A 27,168-nucleotide genomic window follows, 5' to 3' on the forward strand; every position below is an offset into this window, starting at 1 on the left:
CTGATGTCGATAATCTGCATCATTTCCACTGAAAGGAGGAAAAAAAGAGGTGGATTCTCTTGAAGTCCCTGCCCTCCTCCATTTTTCGAGCGCAGGGGGGAGGGAGAAGAAGAGGAGGAGGAGGAGGGTGGGGCGGGGTGGGGGGGTGAGCGTGCGCCCTCGGCAGACAGTCAAGCGCAAAAGACACACGGCTCATCCGCTCGCCTGCCCATTGACGTCAGTCCGGTATCACATGAACGAGCAGGGACCAATCGGCGCGGCGCTGCCGGAGAGTGCTGGCTCCTTTACACCAAGATAGGGGAAAAGACTGAATAAAAGGAAACCGTGCCAGTGAGCTTGTAATGACCACAAAAGCCAGCGGAGGAGCCTAGACCCGCCGCCATCGGATATTTCGCCCGTTTTCTCGCCGTTCCCATGCGTTCCTCGCTGTGGATTACTGTGTTTGGCACCGGGGCGGACGGACGGAATGGATAAGGCCATGGCCCTAACATATTGAATAGCTCGTTGGTGGTGGGGGGGGAGGCGAGACGCGCACCGTGGAGACAATTCATGGGGCATTGTGCGGGGAGGAAAATGGTGGATTATTTGCACTGTATCATAAAAACCTCTCCCGGTCTGGATACCCTGCTATAAGACACTGTTCGGTGGCATTTCCGCGCCTGTCTTGGCCGTGTCTAGAGTAACTGAGGTCGTGTTATAGCGGTTGGTAGGTAGGTACCCCCCACCCCCTCCAGCTCGATCCGAACGACCTTATCCGTTTCTGTTTCTTACATACATGTAGGATCCCTGTGTCGCTGCGACGCGTTCACCCTCCCCTGCCTGAGAGGAACATTTGGAAACAATAAACTGTTGGATTACTGAACCATGGATTTCAACAGCGGCGGCGGCGGCGGGGGCAACGAGCTGCACAACAACCAGTTTTATCAGTGCGAGGAGAACAAGCCTCTGCTGGGGGAGATGTCGGAGGGGAATAATAACACCAAGCTGGGCGCAGGGCCGTGCAAGAGGTCCCTGCACCACTGCAGCAGCAGCGGGATGCGATACAAGCTGCTCCACGAGGGGGACATCCAGGTGTGCGTGGTCAAACACCCCCGCACCTTCCTCAGCAAGATCCTCACCTCCAAGTTCCTGCGGAGATGGGAGCCGCACCACCTCACGCTCACAGACAGCAGCCTGACCTCGGCCACCGTGAGTTGCTTTCTAGCCTCTGGCGTCTGTGTGTGTGTGTGTGTGTGTGTGTGTGTGTGTGTGTATGCTGCGTTTCACATACCATAGGCAGCTTTGGTGTTTGTCTTTTCTTGTCCGGACGCAGCAGACGCTGAGATTACGCACAGCCTGTTGTTGACGCAGTTTACGAGAAGGCAGCGTGTCACTGCGTTCATGGCCCGTTCTGTTGATAAGACCCCCCCCCACACACACACACACACACACACACACGTACACACATATACACTCCTCTCCATCACTTCCGTGTGTGTGTGTGTGTGTGTGTGTGTGTGTGTGCGCGCGCATCACTGTACCTGTGTATCTGGTTCTCACACTCGGGTGCAGGGGACGCACAAGGTCCCCTGAAGTGGAGGTTCCGGTGTGTGTGTCTTTATGGGTCATTACTGGGCTCCAGGGAGCGTTTAAAGGGTTTTACCTCTTGATTTGAATAATTAAACAACAAAGATCTTCTCTCATTAGTCCCTGGGAATAAACCCCACCAGCAGGGGGTCAGAGGGTCTGTTAGGTGTGTGACATGACACCAGTTGAGAACCCCTACTGCTGCAGCCTGCATCCCTATGACACACTATATGTGCAGCTTTATGTGTTGCTTCCTGCCTGTCTTATTGCAGACTGGAGGGAAAGGATGCTCTGATACTGATGTGTGCCATATTCAGTTATATTATTGTAACTTTAATAACCCAGTTTAGCTTTGGTGCTTGGGGTTTTCTGTGTTGCTGATGTGGCAGCCTTTAGGACCTGTTAATGCTGCTGCCTACACACTGTATGCCAACACGCATATATATCATCATAGATATTACTATGATGGATGTTTGAACTGATGGTGGGGTAATAAATACAGAAGAAGACATACTAACTGGTGATCCAAACAGATGCTAAATAAACAATGTATGTATTTTCAGCAAATCAGGATTCATTATGTCCCTTCACACCAATATCCTCATTGTTTTCTGTGCTATAATACTATACTAACTTTAATGCATTAACTGTGTATGCCGGATCATACACTGTGTAATTATTAACATGTTTCTGGTAATCAATTACAATTGTTAGTAATTCAGCAGAATAATGCCGTAATAACAAAAGCCTTTATTTCCCCTTCTGTTATTATCAACACTTCTGACATTTTCCATAAAGCCAGGCCCATTGTTTTATCAACACACCTTGTTAGAGGCTTTTTGGATGTCTGCCTATCACACCCACGCCAGAGGAGTGTGCTGAATTGCTTACTGCAGTATGCAATGTCTTGCAGACTGTTTATCATTGCAGAAAGGACTTGTGGATGGAGTTCAGGGTAAACCCCACATGGTTTCCTACTTGTTTACAGAGGATTTGTGCCTTTTTAGTAAGGGCTGTGTATTGGCAAGAGTCTGGTATCCCGATACAGGGATTCAATATATTGCTGTGTATTGCAATACTTGGGCAATGTGATATATTTTAAAAATATCTACTTTTAGGGAAACTCATAGTATAACGAACACAACACCATAGGCAACACAGAAATCAATACAGTGCTTTTTAGAATCGACACAGTATCACAAAACAAAATATCACGATAAGTGTATGGATATTTTCACCCTGTGTTATTTCAAATGATATTGTACATATTGTATCGGGTTTTAATGGTCTCGGGATGTATCTTTTTTTAACATTCCTAGTTTACAAGCCTAGTTTCACTGCAGACGTTTTGGCATTACCATTAAAGCACAACAATGGGATACTATTTTAGGCTAATAAAGTAAGCTGCATACAAACATATGAGCATGAACAGTATTAAATGATAGCTTTGATGTTCCAACTCGTGTATACACCAAACTTCTTCCTCGCACTCAACTTGGGGGCTAGGGCTGTGTATTGGTAAGAATGTGACGATACGATACGTATCACGATACAGGGGTTACGATTCAATATTCAATATTCAGTTTATCACAGTCACTGTGACATCCAACATCACAGCCCTCAGTTTATGTTTGCTACACTGCTATCTAGCGGTCGACATTTAAACACAAAAGTCAATGCACTCTTTTTGACAATCAATACAACATTACAAAACAAAATATTGTGATACAATATTTTATTACACTCCTATTGGGGGCAGCAGAAATAAGTTGTGAACACAACATTGACATAAAGCTTTTTTTATGGTTTGTGTGTGTCTTTTAAGTTGAGTTGTAGAACTTTTTAGCAAACCATTGCTTATTTACACATTCAACAACATTGGCATTTGGAGTTGAACGCAAGTCCAATATTCTCTCTCTTTTAGCTCTGTTTTTGGTCTCTACCAGCTCCTGAGGGAAATATCAGGGTCTTCAGCTGTCAAATGCTTCACTATATTCACCAGCTGGTCTCTAACTGTGTCTTCTTGCTGTTTGGTGTTGACCACAGTGGGTTTTTAGAACGTTTTCACTGTAAACAGCATCGATTCTTAGTCTAAAATGATCTAATATAACCAATTCAGAGCAAGAAGGCACAATATATGGTCCAAGTGTATGCTGTTGTGTCATTCGGATACATGGAGTTTTAGATTTCGCTCTACATTTACACCAACGATTAATTCATTTCTGTTGCCTGGTTGTCAGTGACATTCACAATAGCATCACACAGACCGGCTGTGTAATACGGATTTGGACCAAACCAAACAGCTACAGGGGTTGAGTCAACGGCATGACATCGAAATCCGACTTTGTGTAAACATGTTGGTTGTTAAAAAAGATCAACTAGTGCAGTGCCTACTGCTGACAATATATGAGAGAATGAATAGGCAGCGGTCGCTGGAGAAACAGAAGAAGAAGCTGCCCACTGCACTTTTACTTCCTCATCAGTGGCCAAAGTTACTATACATCTTCTGTATACCAACCACATCAGGGCAATTACTGCCCATTCTGATATTTCTCATCTCGTTTGTTTTACTTCAGTGTGATAGCCCAAGTCAGACCCTCGGGTGAGTGATAACAGGACGGGTAGTGCAAAGGCATACTTCAGTACAAAGTAGATGTCAAAATTTGGAATACTTGACGATCCAGTTCTGCATGTACGCCTACAAATATTCTAGACTGTCGTTAAATGCCATAGGAAGAATAAGAGACCAAGTGCAGCTGCAGTGACAGCTCTGCCTCGACTCGTTGAAAAGAGAACCAATAAGTCTGTTTTCACATATGAACTCTGAGAGTCAGGTTGGAACATTGTCTGAATTTGCCCCCTTCACACATGTAACGCACAACAAGAAACTGTCCATGTCAGACGTGATATCACTTGTGGTATTGAGTTTCAAGGACTTCAGTTTAACTTTTACAAAAGGAAATATGCATTGCCTTGCACCGTTTATACCCTACCTCAGAAAGGAAAAAGGATAGTATAGTTAGTAGACTTTTGTCTGAGAATTAAAGGAATCTTTTTCAGTCATAATTTGTCTTCTCATCTCATTTTGTCATGAGACAATTGCACCGTGAACCCAATATTGTGAATTGTATCAAATCCTGAGTTGAGTGTATCGTTACAACCCTAGGTCTGGCATGGAAATACTAGTTGAGGGGTTGCGCCTGCAGAGCGTGTATCCCTCATCTGTAATGATGACTGTCTTTGTGTGGATACCAGTACAAACCAAGTTTAAAAATGACCACAAACCACAAAACAGTGATAGAAATGGAAGACACCAGTCTGCCTGCGAGGATGGAGAGATGCTTCGTGATGCGCTGGGGTTTTATAACTAAACTATGAGAAGGGCGCACAGACTGGGTGGGAATCTGACATTTTCACATCACAGTTGACGAAGAAAGGCCTTAAAAATTGGTTGTTTTACCACGGTATCGAATTGGGTATCAAGAATAGTGGAATTTCACTTGTATTCGTATCAACTACTAAATTTCTGGGAAGGTGACATCTCCAGTACTGCAGTATGCGCGGGACTACTGTGAATATTTTTTTAATAATTAATAATTAATTTTTTAACTAACATCCATTGAAATGATTACTGGCTGTTTAGGGACTTTTTGTATTGCTCTGATCACATTTCCTGGATGGGGTTTTAAGAGGCATGCTGCGAGCTCCACTACATATCAGTGATTCTTTATTGATTGTGGTTGCAGTGGGAAACGAGGGCAGCCTTCGAACTTTGGCCAGTCAACAGCAGCCCTCAGCGACAGCCAGGAAATCATCTCTGTGGGAGCAGAAATTGGGCAAACCATATTTGCACATCTCTTAAGTCAGAATTCATGGCCTTAAATGCACATTGCTGTGGCGTTTTTGCGTTGCCACTTCCTAGGGATCTCTTGTCACTCAGACAATGAAGGGTGTATAATTTCTGGAAATTTCTATGGTTGAAGCTTATTGTTATTCTATCTTTTTATTCTATTGTTGGAGCTTATATATTTCAACTACCGCTTCCATTTACTCAAAACAAACTTGAAATGGCTACTAGACACGAAGTGAGTTGCCATCAGTTCTATCTTTGAGGCTTGTAATATAAACATTTTGTTCATACTGTAATAAAGGTGTATTGAGAGGTGTTTCTTGTTTTTTGTCCACCCCATTTACATACACGATGGGGCATAATATTATAAACACCCTTTCAATATGATGTATTCAGAAATATAATATAATAATAATATATATTTTTTTAAATGATAAAAAATCCAGAACAAGCTAGTAAGTACATTTTGTCTAATAATTATTGTGCCATTGGGAAGTCTAGCTTCAAAGTAGTGTTTGGCGATATACCGGAATTTCCTGTATGATAGGAATTTTGTTTGTATATCTTTTTTATTTTCTCTTTTTTTGTGGGGCCAAGAAGACCCTTACAAATACTGTGACAGACTGCGATAAACCCAAAAAACACCCAGCCCTACTTCAGAGACATTCTGTAGATTGAACTTTTTTTGGGGCACCCTGCTAGCTCACCTGGTGGATTGCGTACCATGTGTCAAGGCTGTACCGCAGCGGCCTTGGTCCGAGTCTGACCTGAGGCCCTTTTCTGCCTGTCCTTCCCCTGCCTTTCCTGTCTTTCTCTACTGTCCTGTCAAAACACAAGTTAGACTTTGGTCGCCTCATGCTACTATAAAGTCCTTTTCAAGCAGTATCTTATAAAAGGTGCTTTATTGTCTTGCTTCAAAGAGCCAAATGCTAACAGTCCGACTGCCAGGGCCATAAATGATCCTGTAAAACCCTCAGAGACTAATGGAAATGTTGTTTTTCTGTAAGGTAACAATGCGCCTTTTAACCATCAATTGAATGCTCAAGCACTGCACAGTTTGTTAACATAGTGAAAAATATAAGCGTAATTTATCCTAAGCTGTCCTTTAGTCATCCATAGTCTGCTTTGTATTTATGGCAGGAAACTGAATGTGTTCACCCCAGTGGTAGAGAAATGATGCTAATTCTTTTGTTTTGAATTGAGTCATGTGGGCGATTTCTCCAGAAATTCTCTCAACTTGAGGGTTTGGATGGTGACACCCTGTGTGGAGCGATCATGTGTCTGTGAGTTGGGTCGTCGACGATGTCGCATATTCTTTGCTCCGTGTAAAGGCCCAATCATGAGGAAGAGGGTTTTATTCAGGGCGAAGCATGAATGTGCATTTCCTGAGTGGAGTTGTTGTGCTCGGCGTCGCGCGGAGCCGTTATGTGGGCAGAGGAACAATGCTGACCCGTTTGCTCTGCTCTCTCACAGAGAGACTTCTTCCAACAAGGAGGCAAAGAGCGTTGACTCCGCGTCTCCAACAACATCCCCACGCACGGCGAATAATTGAGATGATTGTGAGAAAAGAGCTTTGTGAAAGTGAGAATGGCTGCCAAGAGGGATCATTAGTTTCAGTAACGAAAATCACATGAATCTGGTTTAAATCAAAGCAATGTGCATTTTTGCAAAACTTCAATCCTGTTTAATCATTTAGTCTTATTCTGGATGTTTCATCATTACACTGTGTCTATTAATATATTATATTATATTAATATATATATATATATAGTATTAAATGTTAATTTCTTTGATTTTTACTAAAGCAGCTGTAGGTCATTTTTATAAAAATAACTTTTTGTGATATTCACTGAAACTTTCACTATATCCTGACAGTAGAACATGAGACAGATAATCTGTGAAACAATCAGGTTCCTCTGGTTCCTCCTAGAGCTCCTAATGGCATTTACAAGAATCCACCGGGCCTGAACGGAAACAACCAATCAGAGCTGAGATTTAATGATGTTTTGGGTTGGAAGCTTGAAAGTAGTTGTTTAGTCTCATTTAGTGTCTGTATTTAATGCCCTGGGAATATCACAAAAAGTTATTTTTATAAAAATGATAAAAAACATCCAGAATAGGACTAAATGATTAAGCAGGATTGAAGTTTTGCAAAAATGCACATTGCTTTGTTTTAAACCAGATTCATGTGATTTTTGTTACTGAAATATCTGCTGCAGCTTTAATTTAACATTCTCCATAAGTGTGTGTTTGTACATGTAAAGGAAATGTGTGTGAGAGAGATCTTACTGGGCAACAGGAGAGAGTTGTGACTCACTTTCCTTTCACAGGACGACTGTAGTCAGAAAGCTAACCTACATCACATTTGCGTAAGAAGGGCACTAGTGCGAGCAAGCACTTCCTGTATTGCGCCTTGCTCACAAAAGGCCTGAGATGAAAGAATCTGGTTGTGCTGTGAGCACGAGGGGAGACGGGATCCGTTTAGAAATCAATCAGGTAGACTTGAGCCCGAGTCTCTTGAGTCTGAAGTGTCCAATGATTACGCAGGGGCCCACATCACTGATCTATTTTAATGACGGTACTTTTTTTTGTCTATTTATAAGTGTGATCCTCAATGTTAGTTTTGTTTTCACATAAAATCTTTTGGGTGTTTAATTAGCAAAGAATAATCAAATACATAGGTCATAAAAATGAAACATCATTCACTTAGAAGTACATGTGTGTGTGTGAGTAAGTGTTATTTCTCCCCTTTTTTCTCTGTCCGCAGTGTCTCTCGCTCAGTTTAAACCAGAACAATAAAACACACTTTTCTTTTCTTTTACTGGGGGTGCACAGGCCATTTGAGATGACAGCTTTATGTTGTTATGTGGTTATCTGCTAAGCCTGATTTGCAGTGTAAATATCATCATGTAAGAATTTTCAATAATGGATCTGATGACAGTCAAACAAAGTCACTTTTCTTTTGTAGAGGGACCAGCTTATTAAGAGAGGGGTCCATATTTGGTGGTGGGAAACACCAGCATAGAAAAAATGACAACTCAGAGACAAACAAATTTCATATGAATTAAACCAGGGGTCTCAAACTGCCATCCAAACCTCCATCCCCCTCTCTCCGGCCTGTGACATGACGTCAAAATTATAATATAATCCAGCCTGCAAGATTATTTGTTTTTCTAGTTGAATCTGACTTTAGGGCTTAAGTGTGTAAAATAAGGAAAACAATACACACAACAATGCTTCTTAGATGCATTTTTTACCTGTTTAGCACCAACTATATTTCAAAAGGCATCACTGTAATCAACCATTTCTACCTTGCACCCTGTGTCAGTATCAAACCCTTCATCTGTAAGCTGTCCTTTAGTCATCCATAGTCTGCTTTGTATTTATGGCAGGAAACTGAATGTGTTCACCCCAGTGGTAGAGAAATGATGCTAATTCTTTTGTTTTGAATTGAGTCATGTGGGCGATTTCTCCAGAAATTCTCTCAACTTGAGGGTTTGGATGGTGACACCCTGTGTGGAGCGATCATGTGTCGTCGACGATGTCGCATGTTGTGTCGCCTTCCTCACAAATTTTCATTCATTGTCTTGATGAACCCGTTGCACCTCAGGTACTGAAACATGCATGAACCATGTCGGTGTCAGCCCAGCCAGCTAAAAGGGTGTAGTTTTCATTGGGCATTAGGGTGAACATGTTAAACCCTCGTTGAACTGCAGCTGTTGTAACACAGAGCCCTGTTCACACATACGGACTCAGGATGCGAGCTGTTGTAAACTGAACCTCACTGCACTTGCTGGCTCCGCCCACTGAGGCTCAAAAGGTGCCCATTGGTGTGATGTGTGGGAGGTGAGATAGTTTCAGCTTTACAACGTATGACAGCATTCCCACAGGAGATGGTACAAAGTTTCCTTCCTATGCACTCCACTCCAAACAAAAATGTACAGGGAAATGCTAAATGCTAAAATATAATATAACAGCAGCACAAACTGAGAGTAAAGCAAATCGTCTGAATAACATTATAGCAATATCTATCTAAACGTTGCTAACATTAGCCACCAAAAGATACGGGGCATACTAATGGAAGCCCAATTCTGCCAGTGTGAGGAAAAAAGCTCCTGTAAGTCATTATAAAGAGAAACTTTATCAAAATAATGGCTTAGTATCACAAAGTCATTATTTTGAGGACAGAGCTTCCATACATTCCACACCAAGTGTAGTGACTGAGGGAATTGAACCAGGGTACGTTTTATTCCTCATGAATTTAACTTTTCCATACCATTTGTGAGCGTAAGACTGTGCTGTGTTTCAGTCTTAACAACAGTCTGCCACCTTTCAGTACGTGTGTAGCGTCACAGCCCGGCTGTCATAACTCCTCCACTTCTATAAAAAAAAAAGTATATACAACTCAGCTTCCTGATGTGGTTGAATAACTGCAACCATGTTCTATTTCTTAATCTCAGCCATCTCTAAAGTAGGTCTAAACAGAACTGTTTTATTGGTTACAGGCTGTACAAGCACAGAGGAAACTCTACTCAAGGCACAAAAATACTTCATAATCCGTCCACAGTATGTCTTTGCTGATGGAAAAAAGCCTATATTTTGATGCACGGGTGCTAACGGCAAGCTTTATTGTATCAAACTTCAACTGATTGTCCTTTAATCTTAAATTTAAAGAAATCAGTGTTTCTTCTTGTTCCTACAGTGTGATGTCTGAATACTGTCCGTGCAGAGTTTAACACTAGAAGGATGTTTTCACATTCATCTGCTGAAAGTGGAAAGTTCCTCTGTGCTCATTGAAAAGATGATTTTAAGGGACGGGGCTTACCAGCAAGATTTGTGACATCACAAATGTCTGGAGGGGATTTTTATACTATAATTTACTCTGGAGCAGGACATGTATGCGAGAAAGCTCCTCAGAACGATGGAGAGAGTGTGTCTTTGCTGCAGCAGAACTAGAGGATGTTGTGAATGAACATCCTCATCAGCCGATCACACAGCGCGTCACTCTGCTCCACAAAGCAGAAGCAGCACAGGATAACTGGGCTGCTAGAGCATGTTGGGTGCATTGTTTTTAATGCAAAATAAAGGGAAGAGAAATGACATTCAATGACAACAACACACACACACACACACACACACACACACACACACACACACACACACGGCTCTGAAAGGCTCTGGGCAGGCCTCCAGGACAGGCGCCAGTACATGTTCATATTCAAATACTGGATCCTCCCAGTTTTGTTTGAACAATGCAGCCATTAGGCAAAGACTTGAGTTATAGTTGGGCATTATAGCGGTCTCTGCTATATTGATTTATGATATTTAGAATAGATTGGAATTAGACTTGTTCACCTCATTCTGTCTTGTTTTCCGGAGTGATGCACAGGATGAAGGAAAACAGAGAAACCAAATGCGAGGGAGACTGCAGCCCTGCAGCGGTCATTCTCTGTTTGTGACTGTTTTTAGTCATGTCTTTCAGTGGAACTGTGGGCTGTTTTCAACCACGGTGAAAAGAGCCATATTCAGCAAGAGCAGTGGGACGTCACACACACATAGCTGTTCTACAGCTGGATGCTATGAAACTGCATGGAAACTTGAACTTTAAGTCTTCACACTTATAATCGGCTTATCTTCCATAAACTTCTTTGCATTTTAAGTTTCACTGATGACACACTGAAACACTTTGCCTTCTTGTTTGCATGATTTAGTGATTTATGCACAGCTGTCTCATCTTCTGGTAGCAAGGTAGCACAAACACTGGCACAATGACGTGTTCATTTTAAATTGGCACCTCCTCTTTGCATGTTATATATAGATACTGTTTGATAATGTCTTAATGTTCGTGATGGCTGCTTTTTAATTCTGGATATGACATAACTGTCTGATTAAGTCAACTAAGTGAAAGCTGTAGTAATAATGGCACTTCAGTCTTTTGTTTTTCATTAAATCAGTCGTACACAGTACTATCTGTGGACATAGTTGTATGAGCAAAATACAGCGTAATGCACAGTTATCGACTGGTATTGCTAACAATAGCTAATGGCTAACCTGTCTAGAGCTTGGTTTTCCGACTTGTACTGGGACGTGGTCTACTCGTATGATGTCATTCCCAGTTCTGACTTTGGACTTCCGAGGTAAATGGAACATGCTGCATACTGGACCTGGACTGACTATTTCTATATCTCAATAGTTATTGAACATGAAAGTGGTCCTTCCTCATATAATAGCTTAGAAGTGACACAGGCCTCTGTTAAAACAAGAAACTGAAACTGAAAGACACTGAAAAAGAGAACAATACAAAGAACAGAAAAAAGCTTAGGAGAGCTTTTAATGTGGAAAAAGTGTTTTTAGCTGTTCACCCTCAGCGGTAGCTGTAGCTTCCAGAATCAGATAAAGTGGATGACGAGACGTCATGTAAAGTGCAGAAAAGCTATTTTCCATTTCAAGCAGTTTTGTTTCTTTCTGTCATTTTGGACAACAGTCAACGGAACAGTAAGAAAAGCTCAGAGTGAGAGGTCAAGTCATGTTTTTAGCTTTTTATGGTGATTCCACAGATGACCTTGTTAATCCAACAAGCTGTCGTCAAAGGCAGAAAAATATGTGTCATATCTGTGGATAAAGGACATCTTAAAAAGAAATAAAGAAAGGAGGGTGGAGGAAGAGAGTTATTAATGAGAGGGTGATGTGAGGAAAGACAGTCAGGGAGAGGTTCAATGATACTCTTGTGGGAACCAGAACTAAATTATGTGAACCCACAGTTTATCATATGTCACACATTAAAACTAACAACACCGGTCTCCTCTCATTGGCTTCCTTTTTAAAACAGTCTGTCATTACCTTTGGTGGAGGCCTCCATATTAGTAATTAGCAGTGACCCTGTTCACAGTTCAAAGGTTCACACGGCACTCCTTTAAACCCAACAGCTTTAGCAGCTATTTGTAACAGTTGTTGCATTTATTCACTACACACTTCCTGCAGATGTGTTAAAGCTGCAGTAGGTAACCTTTATAAAAAAAATACTTTATCATATTCACTGAAACTTTCACTATATCCTGACAGTAGAACATGAGACAGATAATCTGTGAAACAATCGGGTTCCTCTGGTTCCTCCTAGAGCTCTTAATGGGATTTGCAAGAATCCACCGGGCCTGAAGGAAAACAACCAATCACAGCTGAGAGAGAAGGGTGATTGCTGAGTCTCATTCCCAGAGTCCCAAAGCGGCTGTATTTGACACCCTGGGAATGAGACTGAACAATCAACTATCCTCAACCCTCCAACCCAAAGCATCTTTGTATTTTATTGGCAGTGGCTTAACACAGAATGAAAAAACTGCAAAGTAGAACTAACTACAATTAATCAGTGAATAAGAGCAGTATTAAGATAAATAAATAGGTAAATATGACACTGTCGGGATCCCTTCTCGCGTCATTTCGGGACATGCAGGGTTCCACATTCCAAGTTAGCAAGAATCATTATGCAAAGTTGCGTTAGGCTTTCAAAATAAAGCTTATGTGGTTAACATTGTGAAACGGTTGGTTAGATTTAGGCACAAAAACTTGGTTAGGTTTAGGAAAAGATGATGGTTATGGACCTGACGTAACTTAAGTACATAATAAAATGTAACTTGTGTAACATATCTGACGTTACTTACGTATGTTGCCTAAGTTAACTAGTCTTAGTCTACCGATAAATAAAATCTTTGCATTTACAGCAGATAGCAGCAACAGCAAATTAGAACAAGAGAAGATCAGAAAACAAGGTAACATTGTAATAAAATATATATATATAAGGGAAATTGGCATTAAAGGCCTATATATCTCTAATATAAGCCCTTCATTAATAAAGGCTACACCATTATTAAAGTTACACTAGCTGCATAGCCTACATTCATGGTTTGAGATGTGTTCAGAGAGTGACTTTAGTTTGTAGCTCCCAGATAGTTGCTATGTTTTTATTCAGTTGGAAATGGGAAAGTATGTTTAATCAGGTGTTGGAAAGGGTTCACGTTGATGTCTGATTGAAAAAGAGAACTGTCAGTGATGTATTGTCCGGCCTACTTGAAATGACGTCTTAAGCTCATTCATCTGTGGCTTTGCCAGACCACAATGAGATGTGAAACCATGGCCTAGGTTTGAGCAGCCACCCATTAAATGTCAGACTGGCTAAATCAGACTCTAAGTTAAAAGAATCACTCTCTTAAAGCTTCTCTTTCTACAAGTCACGCCCCTAAGCCGACATTAAGTCATATCTTACGCGATACAAGTATTCATCTGTTCAACTTTTTGTTATTTTACAATGTGAGGAGAAGGAATGCAAATGTTTGAGGGCCTGGACTCTCACAAAAAGCTGAACTGTTAAAATGCAAAAAGAGCGTTATCAGTCAGCATGAATGAGATGACATCTGCAAGCAGACCAATGCAAAACAGTTATTCCCGAGTGTCTCTGCACCAGGTGCGGAGTCAGATGTAAACATTCGTGACTTAGCCCAACCCTTTTCAAGAGATAACAGAATGCATAAAAATGTGTACATCATTGAAGCTACATCCTATTTTGTTTTTAATTGTTCTCCAATTGTCTTCATCTTGCTGAAACGGGATGAACAATTGCCACCTAAACAAAAAAGCAAAAAAGTTGAGGTTGATGCCTCATGAAAATTTTATTTATGTCCATAGGCCGTAAGATAGTTAGCTAGCTGGGAGACCCAACATACACAAGACAACAACCCCTCATGACAGGTGATATTTCCAGTAATGAAACTTTTGCTCAGCTGATTTCCCGGTCCAGTCAGAGTTATTTTAAAAACCTAAAAGATTCAGGACTTTTGAGCGAACATTCGGGGCTGGAGACCCAGAAGCCACCCCCTCTGCTCTGCCCATGCGTTCCACTTCAACATCTTGGTCTGACAAGTTTTTCTTCAGTCTGGTAGTGTGAGATCTCCTTGTATTTAGCCTTTTTTAACCCCTATTGTTATACGAGTGTGTCTTAATGTACGTACAGTTGTATATGTTAAGAGCTCTGTGGGACTCACTCCTGCTCCTTTTGAGACACTTTTACTGAAATAACTCAACAGCAGAGAGATATCTAGGCGTGTTGACTCCACTGATGCACTTTCTGGTGCAGCCGTGTGTTTGTCTGCGGTGTGTCACAACACTGAAGGTTGACCTGCTTGTACAGGGAATAGCCACAGCTCGCAGCAGTACAGTTTGTATGCTTATTTTCCACTGTAACCTTCCTAGATAATCAGAACTGCACAAGCAAGCTTCTTCACAGTCTGATTTACGGTTTTGTTTGGGCTAACGTTATATTTGGATCTAAGTGTGCAGCTCCTTGCAATTTTCCAGCTCTTACACTCCCAGTCGCTGTGTAAGTGGTGGGCTTAGCTGCCAGGAGCTGATGTTACTCCTGCTTCCCTCGTTGTTATTATTGTATTGTTGGTTTTGTCGTCACTGTTCGAATTCTTCTATGTTGATGCGATCTTTGTTTACTGCTGTGATTGTTGTTGTAGCGGTCGCTGTGAGGTTGTTTTTGCTGTTGTTTTTCCCTGGGGCCATTTTTAGGCTGGTTGTTGTTGCTGTTTTGTTGTTGTGGTTGAGTTGTCACAGTCATTGCTTGTGAGTTGAGTACACACTGATGTCATTCTGTATGGTTGCTAAGTATCATCTATTTTGTCCACATTCCAAGAATCCTTCACTTCTCAATCGAAGGCCTATATTTCTGAACCTAGCAAGCTTTTGAAGGCATGTATTGATCGCATTCCAATTTGTATGTATGTTTATATTCAGTCCAAAATGTGTGTGTTTGTTAGCTGGCTGTCTTTTTCTTACTTTGCTGGCACATTGCTACATTTCTTGGCACTAAGGATGGGACGATATACGATATTAGGGCTGTGTATCAGCAAGAATCTTGCAATACAACACATATTACGATTCAATATATTGCAATATATTGCAATACTGTAAGCAAGGCGATAAATATATTAAAAAAACATTTAATATCTAATTTTAGGAAAACTGTCATAGTGTTCAGAATCAATACTATATCACAAAACAAAATATTGCTATACAATGTTTTTCAGTGTTTTCTTACACCCCTATATGATATTGTACAATGTATTGAAAAATAGTCATTATCAGGATAATCGTGGATTGGGAATATCCTCACATGACCTGAAAAAGCTGTCTAGCTTGCTAGCGTACAGTCTTGATTTCCTGAATTATTTTTAAATTGTCATCTTGGCTGAAGACTAGGCTCACCTATATGTTTCTATACTTTATAACGTAATGTAAGGTAAAGTGATTCCAGAATATTTTTGAAGATCATCGCGGTAATACAGTGAATCGCAATTAGTTTGGCCAGGATTACGTGACATGAATTTTTCATAATAGTCCCATACTTACTTGACACATTCTCGCCACCAGCCTTTGATCAGTGAGACAGTGTGAAACCATTGCAAGAGGTGTATAGTGTCACCCATGTCCTTGTATACATGCACGAAATACAAACAAAATGGGGACCCACTCTTAAAAACATTGCTCCTCAGCACTACTAGTGGTCAAAAACTCCAAAGTGTACCTTTAAGTTGGGGTCTGTGTTTTTACCTGTCTCATACAGCAACATTATGTCCAAATTTACATTGTACATTGCTATAAAAAATCTATGGGCCATCAAAAAGCAACAAATTCTTACATTTAAAAAAAATATATTATTATTACTATTGTATTGAAATGGCTTGAACCAACAAATCATATAACCAGCTAATGATTTAGTGGTACTGAGCTATTGCCTCAGTACTGTACTGCTACATAGTTTTTGATGTCATGTGACATGCAGTCTCCTGCAGTCTTACTTCTTAATAAGAGACAAGGCCTCAATTTGTCGGAATTGTCATTAATGTTTTCATTTGGTAAGTCAGTTTTGGTTTGAGAAGGTTCTTGGAACTGTGTTTTCACAGCAAGTGTCAGTGTCAAACCACAGAGCACCGTCACCAAACAGCTAATTCAACAGAAGCGCTCTCTATCCTCGGCCCTGTGAAGGGAAGGCCTGCAGCAACCTGTTGACAGTGAGCTGCAGGTCAGCAGCGTGTTTTTGTCCTCCGAGTTTACGAGCAGCTATTTGCTTGTTCCTTCCCAAATGGAGAAGTAGAACAGCTTATCGTTCAGGGAAGTGACTCTTTAGTGCCAGTGCCCGGCAACGTCACACGCGAGTCCTGCAGCCTCACATGTGAGTTCCGTGGTGTGACTGAGTCCCTAAACGGAGCATATGACATGTTTATGTCAGTGTGTGATCAATCTGTTGGTCTCAGCGAAGGTCTTTGAGCAAAGGGAGTCGTTGCAGCGCCTCGGCCACCCTTCAGATCTGGGTCACTGCTGAATGTCCTTTTGTTTCGGAGCTAGTGCCGGGTGAGTATTGGTAAATATGAAACCAATGGAGCACAGGATGTGAAATGATGCTGTTTGCTCGATGATGGGAACAGGAAGAAATGTGCACTCAAATGCCCCCTTATCCACCCGCTATCTGCCTTCAGCAGGAGGGTTGTGGTTGTCACTCTGTGATACAAACAAGCAAAAAAGACCACAGAGGTTTCTTTTCACTCAGTGTCCACAGTGCCTATGTCTTACTCAGTATATCATACGTATCTTTGTTAAACATGAGGTGCTTATGCATACTTGTGAGCCAGAGTTCTTTTATATTTAAGAATATGATTAGTCATTTTTATTGATGAATAAATAAATATAGCAAAGATGGAACAACATAAACATGAGACTAAAAGACAGAGGGGGGTGAGAGGGAGGAGATAAGGAAAGGGAAAGTTTAGAAGTAAAAGATATGTAGGAAAAAGCAGGGAGAGTAGAAGTAAAAGAGGGAGCAGAGGATGACGGAAGAGGGTAGGAACAGAGGAGTGGAGGAAAGGAAAGAAGGACAATGTGGAGAGGTTTAGAAAAGAGAAGGGGTTAAAAAACCGAGAAAGCATGAATGGTGAGATGGAATAAAAGGAGAAGCAAGAGAAGATGAGGAATCAAGGAAGGAAGGAAAAGAGGGAGAAGATGATGGAGGTAGGGAAGGAAAGAAGAGAGGGAAGGGAGGATGGGAGAGAGAGCGTGAAAAGGAAAAAGTAAAAGATGAGGAGAATTGCAAGAAGTTTAGAGAGAAGGAAAGTAAGGAGCTGATAAAAGAAAAGGACAGAGGGTAAAGAAGGAGAGGGAAGGAAGAAAAGACAGTAAAGAATGTGGAGTGGAGGAGAGAACGAAGAAGGGACCTTTCAAATTCAAATAATGCACCCTATTCTTCAGTACACTTCATTACTACGACTGCCTCTGTTCCAGGTGTGTATGTAGTGGGCTGACCTTTAAAGTGGCTGCTTGACCTATCGGGTGCACTGATCCGGGCAGCAGGAGCTAAACACCTGATAGGTGTCTCCTTCAGACGCGCTGCTTCCACTGCAGCTCAGACTGCCTCAGTCAGCTGTTTCCCTCCCCAGTCTTCCTCTGTCACCCTGCTTCAGTTTCTCTTTCGAAGCGATGTGCTTCCTGCTTTGAGTCATCAAAGGCACAATTAGAACGTTTTCCCCTGCCCTGCAGCGCTCGGTGAACATAGCATATCAGGGAGCTGATAGGGTTGTTGATGACGAGTGACTCAGCATTTAGCAGTGCTTACTCTCCCAAAGTCACAGCGCACCTGAAAGTTAAAGGAGAAGGCTGTGTTTCTCTGATTGAAAAGTCTGTCTTATTGTGCCTTCTGACTGTCCTAAAGATGTACAGTAAACTGTCACAAATATACAGTTCCTTGTTGTTTTAAAGAAGGCTCAGTATTTTGTTAAACAGCTGGGCACTGTAGTTTTTAGCAAAAGTTAATCCAATAGGAGAAAAATACTGCATTTGTTAGGACTCAGTCTGTATTATAGTGCTCTAATCCAGTGGTCCCCAATCTTTAAGGGACCAATTTTCTATAATTTATTAAACTGACACCCCCTGACTCAGTGACATTTTTTATGAATATTTCATATTCTATTCAAAACTGTGTAATGAACCCAAACAGTGAACTCAGTAACTGCAGGAAGTTTGTGTAAAAGGAGTGATTTGGATGAATTTTTAGCAGATTATGTCCTGTTAAGGGAACCTTTTATACAATTTTGTCTGTATGATGTTTTTTGGGTTTTTTTTGTTAATCATTTTTAACAATCATACAGACCTTATTAGACTTCTTTTGCCACAAATTCAGTGTTTTCTTGTCCCTGTTGCCATTGTTCTATCAGACAATTTACTTTACATTTAAATTCCTTCACAGAAGTGAACCAAATGCTGAGATATAGGCCTTCTGTGTATGTTTTGAAGTTTCCTCACACGCCTTAAAATCAGAAGGCCTCACAACCCCCCATGAAGCTTTGGAAACCTCTACTGGGGGTCCCGAGCCCCAGGTTGGGAACCACTGCTCTAGTGAGTAATTGGAACATGCCGCATGCACGCCCCGGCAGCTCACCCTTGTACTAAGGCTGCGTCTTTGCTGCAGTGGGCCAGGTTCGATTCCAACCTGCGGCTCTTTGCTGCATGTCATTCCCCTGTCTCCCTCCTCACCTTACTGTCACTATTCAGCTGGTAATATCTAATAAAGGCAATAAAAAAAAAGAAGTAAAAATTAAAGAGCGGGTCAGCCAGTGCAAGACTGTCATTGATGAAATAGTTTTTGGAAATTCCATTTTGTTTTGAGTCTTATAGGATTTGTTGACTATAAGAATATTGTTATTGTATACGAATATTGGTCACCCTTTACATCTGTCTGTGGGCTTTACAAATATTTAACAAAGGAGTTAAGTATTAAAACCTACAATACCAACTTTGACAATGTGTAGGCTGGAAAATGTACTTTAAGAGATTGTAATATGTGATAGTAAACATAATTTGTATTAAATGGGTGAAATCATTCAAAAATACTGATCCTGTCCTTCACATGAATCAGATAAAAGAGTGATGTGATGATTAGCATTGTTGTGTGCAACATTTTTGAAAATACAGTGCATAGGTCATGCTTTCCTTCTGTCTTTCTTTCTTTTTTCCTTCCATCATTTCTCCCTGTCTGCTTCTGGAAACACAAAAAACATAACATACATCTCCATCCCCTTGTTTCTATGGCAACACAGCAGTGAGGAGAGGAGACAAGAGGAGCTGTAGCCTCCTCCAACCCTCCTCCACGATGAAAAGCAGAGCAGAAAGAGACAGAATGAGAGAAAAAAGAAAGGACTCAGAGCAGGAAAACAGACTCAAGTAGAAAAAAAGACAGAAAGGAAGAAGGAAAGAGTCGTAGAGGATGAGAGAGAGAGAGAGAGAGAGAGAGAGAGAGAGAGAGAGAGAGAGAGAGAGAGAGAGAGAGAGAGAGAGAGAGAAAGCAAGCAATCAGTGCATGCTCTTGTGCAGGATGGAGTATCTATGGTAACCTCGGTTGGTTATCAGAAAATTGAAGCCCCTTCTGTTAGTCTCCATTCTGCTCTGCCTCTTCCTATTCAAAAACACCATTTATCTCCTCCCTCAGCACACAATTTCATATTCTGCTCTTTATTTTGCAGTTCGTCTTGTTAGCATGGCGTGTGCATCCAGCTCGTGTAAAAACTCGATCAGAAGCACTATTTGGCAACATACACACGGGCAGAAAGACAGACAGACAGACAGACAGACAGACAGACAGACAGACAGACAGACGTAGGCAGGGGCTGACGTTTGCTCTTCCAAGGAAATGAGACATGTCGTCCAGAACCAATATTTGCCACGGACGTCGTCTGTAATGAAAATACTGTATGGGTGCAGTTTCACAACAGGGATTGTGTATGTGTGTGTTGTGGAGGGGGGGTGAGACAGAAGAGCTGGCTCGTTCTATCAGCCGCGGAGGGAGGTGTAAATAAAGGAATAGCGTGTTTGTTCGCCAGTGGGGGGAAAGGGAGAGGGAGGGGGGGCTGCCTGTTTGCTCTATAGAGAGTGTGATGGATGCAAATACAGAGAACCACCTGTCTGCTCGGCTCCACTGCAGAGGGACGCCGGAGCAAAAGCAGGCGTTCGCTGCTGCTGCTGCTTCCATGAAACTACTTAGATGTGTTTGTGTTGAGTGGAGCCGTTAGAGAGTGTGTGTGTGTGTGTGTGTGTGTGTGTGTGTGTGTGTGTGTGTGTGTGTGTGTGTGTGTGTGTGTGTGTGTGTCCGCGTGCAGGAGGAGGCCAGAGACAGGCTGTTTATCTGTCTGGAAGCAACAGAAGAAGAAGGGAGGCAGTGGAGGCCTGTTTGCTGAGACACTGACTCTAGCTTGACAGTACTAGTTTATTCATATTGTAATGATAGTGAGTTGTTATTTAGATGTCTTTATCTCTCATGTGAAGGATAATATAGATTTACATTTGTATAATGTATATGAGCAACCTATGAACTATTTTCTTAACCTGTTCCAGGTCTGGTTATACAGGATTATTATTATATATATATATATTGTTTCCATTGTTTATGCTAAGCTAACTGTCATCTCTGCTAACTCTCTGCAAGGAAACATATGAGCGTATTTTCCAAAAATGTTTTGTCTTGTTGACGGATGCTCACTTTACAATGAATTTTCAAAATATAAAGTAAACATAATAAGAGTACAGCTCATTTTTTAATTTACAGTGTTATCATCCAAACAAGACAACGAAAGAAAGAACCACAAAACAAAACAACAAATACCACAACAACTGAGACAACAGTAACAAAAAACAATGCAAAAAACAAGAGCAACAGGCCATTACAATGCCCCCCTATAAAACACTACATACCATTATTATTAATAATAATTAAAAGAATACACCTACTCACCAAGAAGTAAAAGTGCAGAAATATACATACTAGGCCAGTGTACTGGCAAGAATCTGGCGATATGATATGTATTACGATTCAATGTATTGCAATACTGCAAAAAATCACATTTTAGGAAAAGTATAAAGAACACACCATGTATAAAAACCCTGTATCCATCTTTCCAGGTGCGCAGTAAGACGCGAGCTCATTAATCCAGTGCCTTGGTGTCGGTGGATCTTCAAATTTGTTTCACTTCTCTTTTTTTGTTTCTTCTTTTTTTACCTAATGGAAACCTGGTGTGACCCCATCCAGTTCCCATAAGAGATGTGTGTTTGCAGGCCGACGGCTGAACTACTTTATTCCTCAGTGTACTGTACTTGCTAGCATATTGAGTTGTTTACACTTCTTCTATTATCTCAGCTATTGTCCTTATCTCTTCTACGGCGTTGCACTTGAGAATCGTTCATCTCACTTTAAAATCTGTGTTTTTGCACCGATGACAACAACAATTTTCCAAAACACTTTTTTACAAAGAGGCCAACTGCTAGAGCTGTGACCACATCCAGCTGAGACTTTGTGCGTTCGCTCAGCAGCTGAGAGCTTACTGAGACACGTCACGTCAACACGTCAGCCAGAGCATGCTCAGCACACTCATAATGATTATCTCAGTTTTCTAAGTTTTCTAGATGAAAATGGCTTCACAATAATGAAAAGTAAAAGAAAAAGAACTGCTGATGAATGCCAGAAAGCACTGCTGCCTAATTAGGGTGTAAAAGCCACTGCAGATGACGTCTGCAGGGCCTATTTGTGTGGATATATACAGTTAGCCTCCCATCAACAATAATTGGTACTAAGTCATGCAGTGACGCTAATGTCTGGGAAATCAGCTGGTGATTCATTTACTGCCATTTCTGCATTACTGACAGACACGTCTTATTATAGACACACTGTGGCATGAAACATTTCTCTTCAAACTTCTCCTGGTGCTTAGACGATTCACAGGCTCGGTTTCCTTGTGGCTTTTGCTCGGCCTCGTTATTTTTATCTGTTTAGATTCTTTTTTCTCTCTCTCTCTCTCTCTCTCTCTCCTCCCCCCTCTTTCTCTCTAAAGACTCTTCTGTTCCTCAGTCCGGAAACTTGTGGTAATTTGTCAGCATTTCTGTAATCATTTCGAGACTAGCAAACAGGTTGTGGCCTGTTACTCAGTTGCATCTGCTTCCAGCTCTCACAATGGCGAGACTGGGATCAGAGCTCTGCATCGCACTGTGCTAGGTTTTCTGTGTGTCGTGTGTGTGTGTGTGTGTGTGTGTGTGTGTGTTGACTCAAAGTTACATGAACAGTGTCTCTCTAGGTGATGTTTGTGTATTTGTATGATTAATGGCTTTTGCTAAATTGATTTTCCACTTTGTTTCAGCATTCAATGACTATTCACTTAGAACTACATCAAATGTCACCACAGCTGATAAAGACTGCTCTGTGTACTGTATCACAGTGATTGCCATTCTGCTGTATTTGGAGGTTTTGTTTGGCCTTGTGTTTACCCAGGGCAGGTTAGCCCAGGATATGTTTCTTTTTGTCTTTCCAGCTGACTGCCAGTAAAAATAAATGTCTTTTTCTCCTCTGGCTCTGTTTAAATATACAGTATGTACTGTAAATGTTAGACTAATATCCTCTTGCTTTCTCTCTCCCCTCCAGCCCACCGGTTACATGGAGACGTCATTGTCCTACAGCTCCATAGAGGACCTGCAGCTCCTCTCGTGGGACAATGCTCCGAAGTACTGTGTCCAGCTCAGCTTCCCTGGCGGCACCGTCCTGCTGCAGGTAATGTTTGCAGTCATCTTAAACATAAGCCAGTGACACAACATACCTGAACATTTCACAGCTCAAAACTTTACTTGGATTTCCTTAAATATTCTTTGTCAGTCAGTTAATGGATAAAAGATTCATTTCTATGTGCCACTGCAAAGGAGTTGGTGGATAATATTCTTACAGGAGATTAAAATTGTGTCGAGGTATACTGAAACTGAGTCGTCATTCTAGTCTGCTCAAAAGATGCTACAACTCTCATTTGTCACCAAATGGTCAAAAGTAACCCGACCAATAACAAAAAAAAATTTTTTAATAAAGCTTCTGCCGACTCTGGAGTTGATTCATTAACCGTTCTGCTGTGAGAATATATTGCATTCACTCTGTATTTTCAGGTTGACTTACTATCTTGATCTCTAAACCTTTACCTTCCTCAGTTTTTCCATGACATTTAAATCATTTTCTAATTCTTCATGTTGTTTCCTTCGCTAAAAAACTACACCAGGTCTTCCAGTTTTCCGCGACTTGTCTGCTATTAAAAGATGATACATCTCTTGCTAACAAGCCTTTATTCCATCATTTGAGAGACAGACCTGCCCATATCTGTAACTGATTGAAGACCTGAGGAGTAATTTTTTTCACCAAAGTAACCGATAACCCGACCAATAACCCATTATTAAAAAAATGATATAAAGCTTCTGCTGACTGACAGCCTTGGAATAAATAAGTGGAAATGAAACACAACAGTAAACTACTACGACATTGTTGCAGGTAGCTGAAACAGCTCTTTCCACGCTGGGAACATCAGCTGAATTAACTAAGAGTCAGTCAGTAAGAGTTAATTGAAAAATGTCAAGCACCAAAACTTTACTGTGTTGCTTATTTATCCTTTTAATCAGATATTCATTGATTTCTTGATCATAAGTTCCTTTATTTATTTTTATTCTACCTCACTTCTATATTATTTTATTGGTCTGATTTTATTTTTTGCTTAGTGCCTCCTGAAATGTTTTATTCCTCGTTCCGACCATGTAAGGCACTTTGTAACTTTGTTTTGAAAAGTGCTGTATAAATATAAAAGTTTATTATTATTTATCATAATGACCATTTCTGTGAAATAATGTGACATTTTGTAGATAAATGTTTTTACCATATATACAGCAAAGGAATGTATCGGTTTTGGAACAGAATTTAGTTATATATTGGCACAGATATCAGTATATAATAGTGATATCCATCCCTACTGATTAGGTATTTACAATTCATAATTTAGGTATACAAAGACTCAGACTAGAAAGATATATAAGCATTTATGTACTTATCTAATGCTGTGTCATGGTAAGTGGCAAAAAATGAAAGTGGCTAATTGGCTCAGCTGCTTCATTAAACCTAACTGCACTGTCCTTTGTATTCTGAGGGAACTTTTTAGCTGCTTTAGCCCATTTAGTTGCTCGTATAGAACTTTATAAAACCACACACCGTATGTATTTGGCACTGCGTGGCGGAATGACATGAAAGCTAGCATAGATACAGTCAGTACCATATAATCAGCTCATAAAGCTGTTTTGGTTCAAATGTTTGCTATCAATGTTACACATCTGGTACATTAGCGTCCCACTGGAGTCGTGTTTGTGTCAACCTGATGAATGTGAATCCGATATTCAGTCTCCTTTTAACAGTGCTTTGGTGTCCACCAACCACTGAATAATAGTTGCCAGCGTAAATGCTCGACTTTCTTCGCAAGCTAGTCGTTCACTGTTCAGTGGGCTACTGGACAGGGAACGTTAGCTCAACTTTTATCCTATTATATGGGGGTTATGGTGCGATCCATTTGTCTCGTAAATCCCCCGCCCGAGTTGGAAAATGTAAATCTCACCGCTATCTCGCGACATTTCATTGAGACACACCCCCTTTTGGTCGTAATATCAGCCGTCCCTCTCGGGGCTCCTCAGAGTACACCGAGCTGAACGAGGAGGAACGTACGACTCGCAAAACAAAGATGGCTGCGCCCATATTGAGATGTATTTTCTTTGTATTTGTACTACGTTGGTCGTTTTAATGTCGATTTGAAATGCTCCTACACACTTGTTTACATTGCTGCTTTAGTCCGGTCACCAATTTAAGCATTGCACGGTGTTGCTGTGCGTGCAATTCAATGTAAAGTTTTGTTTTCGAGCTGGTTTGCTAAATAGGCTAATGTAGCTAACAATAACACTAGCCTGCCACTGCCCCTGGTGGCTCGAGACAAACGCCACAGCACTTGTTGAAACTGAAATAGGCGAAAATGGCAAAATATTATTGAAATATAAGACTTGCAATAACGGAATTACTTGAAATGTTAGTGTTTCTTTATTATTTCACATTGACCTGAAACATAACCGAAAAAGCATTAACAAGACAGCTGCTCCACTTCTTTCCGACTCGTAATGCCCAAAGACAAATGGAACGCTATAAGTAGTACAAGCCAGGCATTTACGTCACGTTTGCGCGTCAGAGCAACTTGGGCGGGGGATTTATGAGACAAATGGATAGCACCATTAGATTAGAGTTGTGCGACACAAACATACAGTTAAAAAAACAAAACATTTAGCTAATAGTGGCTAATGTTTTTAGCCTTAAAGGTCCAGTGTGTAACATTTAGGAGGATCTATTGTCAGAAATGGAATATAATATTCATAAGTATGTTTTCATTAGTGTATAATCACCTGAATATAGGAATTGGGTTTTCGTTAGCCTAGAATGAGCCACTTTATCTACAGAGGGAGCTTTTTTATAGTTGCCATGTTGAACCGCAATGTTTCTACAGTAGCCCACAACAGACAAAGCCATCACTGGCTCTAGTTAAGGGCTTAACTTGTAACTGCAAGTTTCGCAGCCACCATAGTTTGGAAGGCAATTGGTTACAATCTGCAACTGCACCACTAGGTGCCATGAAAACCTACACACTGGTCCTTTAAAAGCTTATAGCAGCTGCTGTATACTACAGAGTTGGGTGTTAATTCTCGGTGTGTTTGACACCATCAGCAACCCTTTCACAGTGAACCTAGTAATTTTAATGGAATTTGTTTCTTGTCATGCTGTTTACTAGGTGTATCAGCAGCCAACAGCCGCAGTGCAAAGGACACAAACACATGATCCCTGCCTGAAACAGCCAGTGTTATCTGGCATTAATGCAGAGGCACCAGTTCATCAAACTCTAAACTTTGGCAGGGTCATTGTATGTGCTATCATGTGTCACAAAAACATCTACACCCACTTGTATAAACAGTTGAAACATCTGGGGACAAAGTAGAGCACTGCTGGATAACTGACCACTATTTGATCAGTGGCCTGTTATAATTGATTAGATGGAGATTTTAAAGCTATTAGTGTAGTGGGAACTTGTCCTGATTGCTCACTGGTATGTATTTTTGTGGTGAATTTTGTTGATATTCATTTTCCATGATAATATTCATGATCAAAAAATGTTAGATTGGGCTGCCTAGTTTGGGGACTGTAATGTTTTAGACTCAGGACAGTACCAGACCCTGTACTGGATACCTTACACCATGTACCCGCTGAACTCTGAGAGACTGCTCTGAATTCCTGGGAAAAATTCACATCCACATTAACCAGAGCCATTCAGTGAGCACACTTGGTACTGTTACCCATTAGCCCAATTACCTCTGATACACAATTCAACCCATTATGGGTGTTGGGGGTCAACAGTGTATATCCACCTCTTCAGCTGTGTTTGCTTATGCCTGCTGCCAGCTGTTTGGACCACTGCCAAGCAGATTCAGTTTGTGCTTTGAAGGAAAAGCTCCAGTGGTTCCTATCCACAAGCCAAGATCAGTCAGGGTTCCCGCACATGTCGTGGAAAACTGGAAGACCTGGTGTAGTCTTTTAGCGATGGAAAGAACATGAAAATTATTTAAATGTCATGGAAAAACTGAGGATGGTAAAGGTTTAGAGATCAAGATAGTAAGTCAACCTGAAACCCCAAACAGAGTGAATGCAATATATTTTCAGAACGGTTTATGAATCAACTCCAGAGGCAGCAGAAGCTTAATTACTATTTCTTTAAATGATGGGTTATTGAGCAGTAACAACAGCAACAATAGTAACTGTAGTAATAATAATATTGATAATAATAATA

General features: G+C 41.0%; 1 protein-coding gene across 1 annotated transcript in view; it reads left to right on the forward strand.

Annotated features, from left to right (window-relative positions):
• The first annotated feature begins 193 nt into the window (after nt 1-193).
• The window catches only part of cmip (c-Maf inducing protein), a 53,027-nt gene continuing 26,052 nt past the window's right edge, over nt 194-27,168 (forward strand). Inside the window, exons 1-2 of the mRNA XM_051383183.1 lie at nt 194-1,188; nt 22,920-23,045. Of these exons, the coding sequence (XP_051239143.1) occupies nt 865-1,188; nt 22,920-23,045 (450 nt within the window). The 5' untranslated portion in view covers nt 194-864. The remainder of the gene's footprint in view (nt 1,189-22,919; nt 23,046-27,168) is intronic.

The sequence above is a fragment of the Dicentrarchus labrax genome, unplaced genomic scaffold (assembly GCF_905237075.1).
Source record: "Dicentrarchus labrax unplaced genomic scaffold, dlabrax2021, whole genome shotgun sequence".
NCBI lineage: Eukaryota > Metazoa > Chordata > Actinopteri > Moronidae > Dicentrarchus > Dicentrarchus labrax.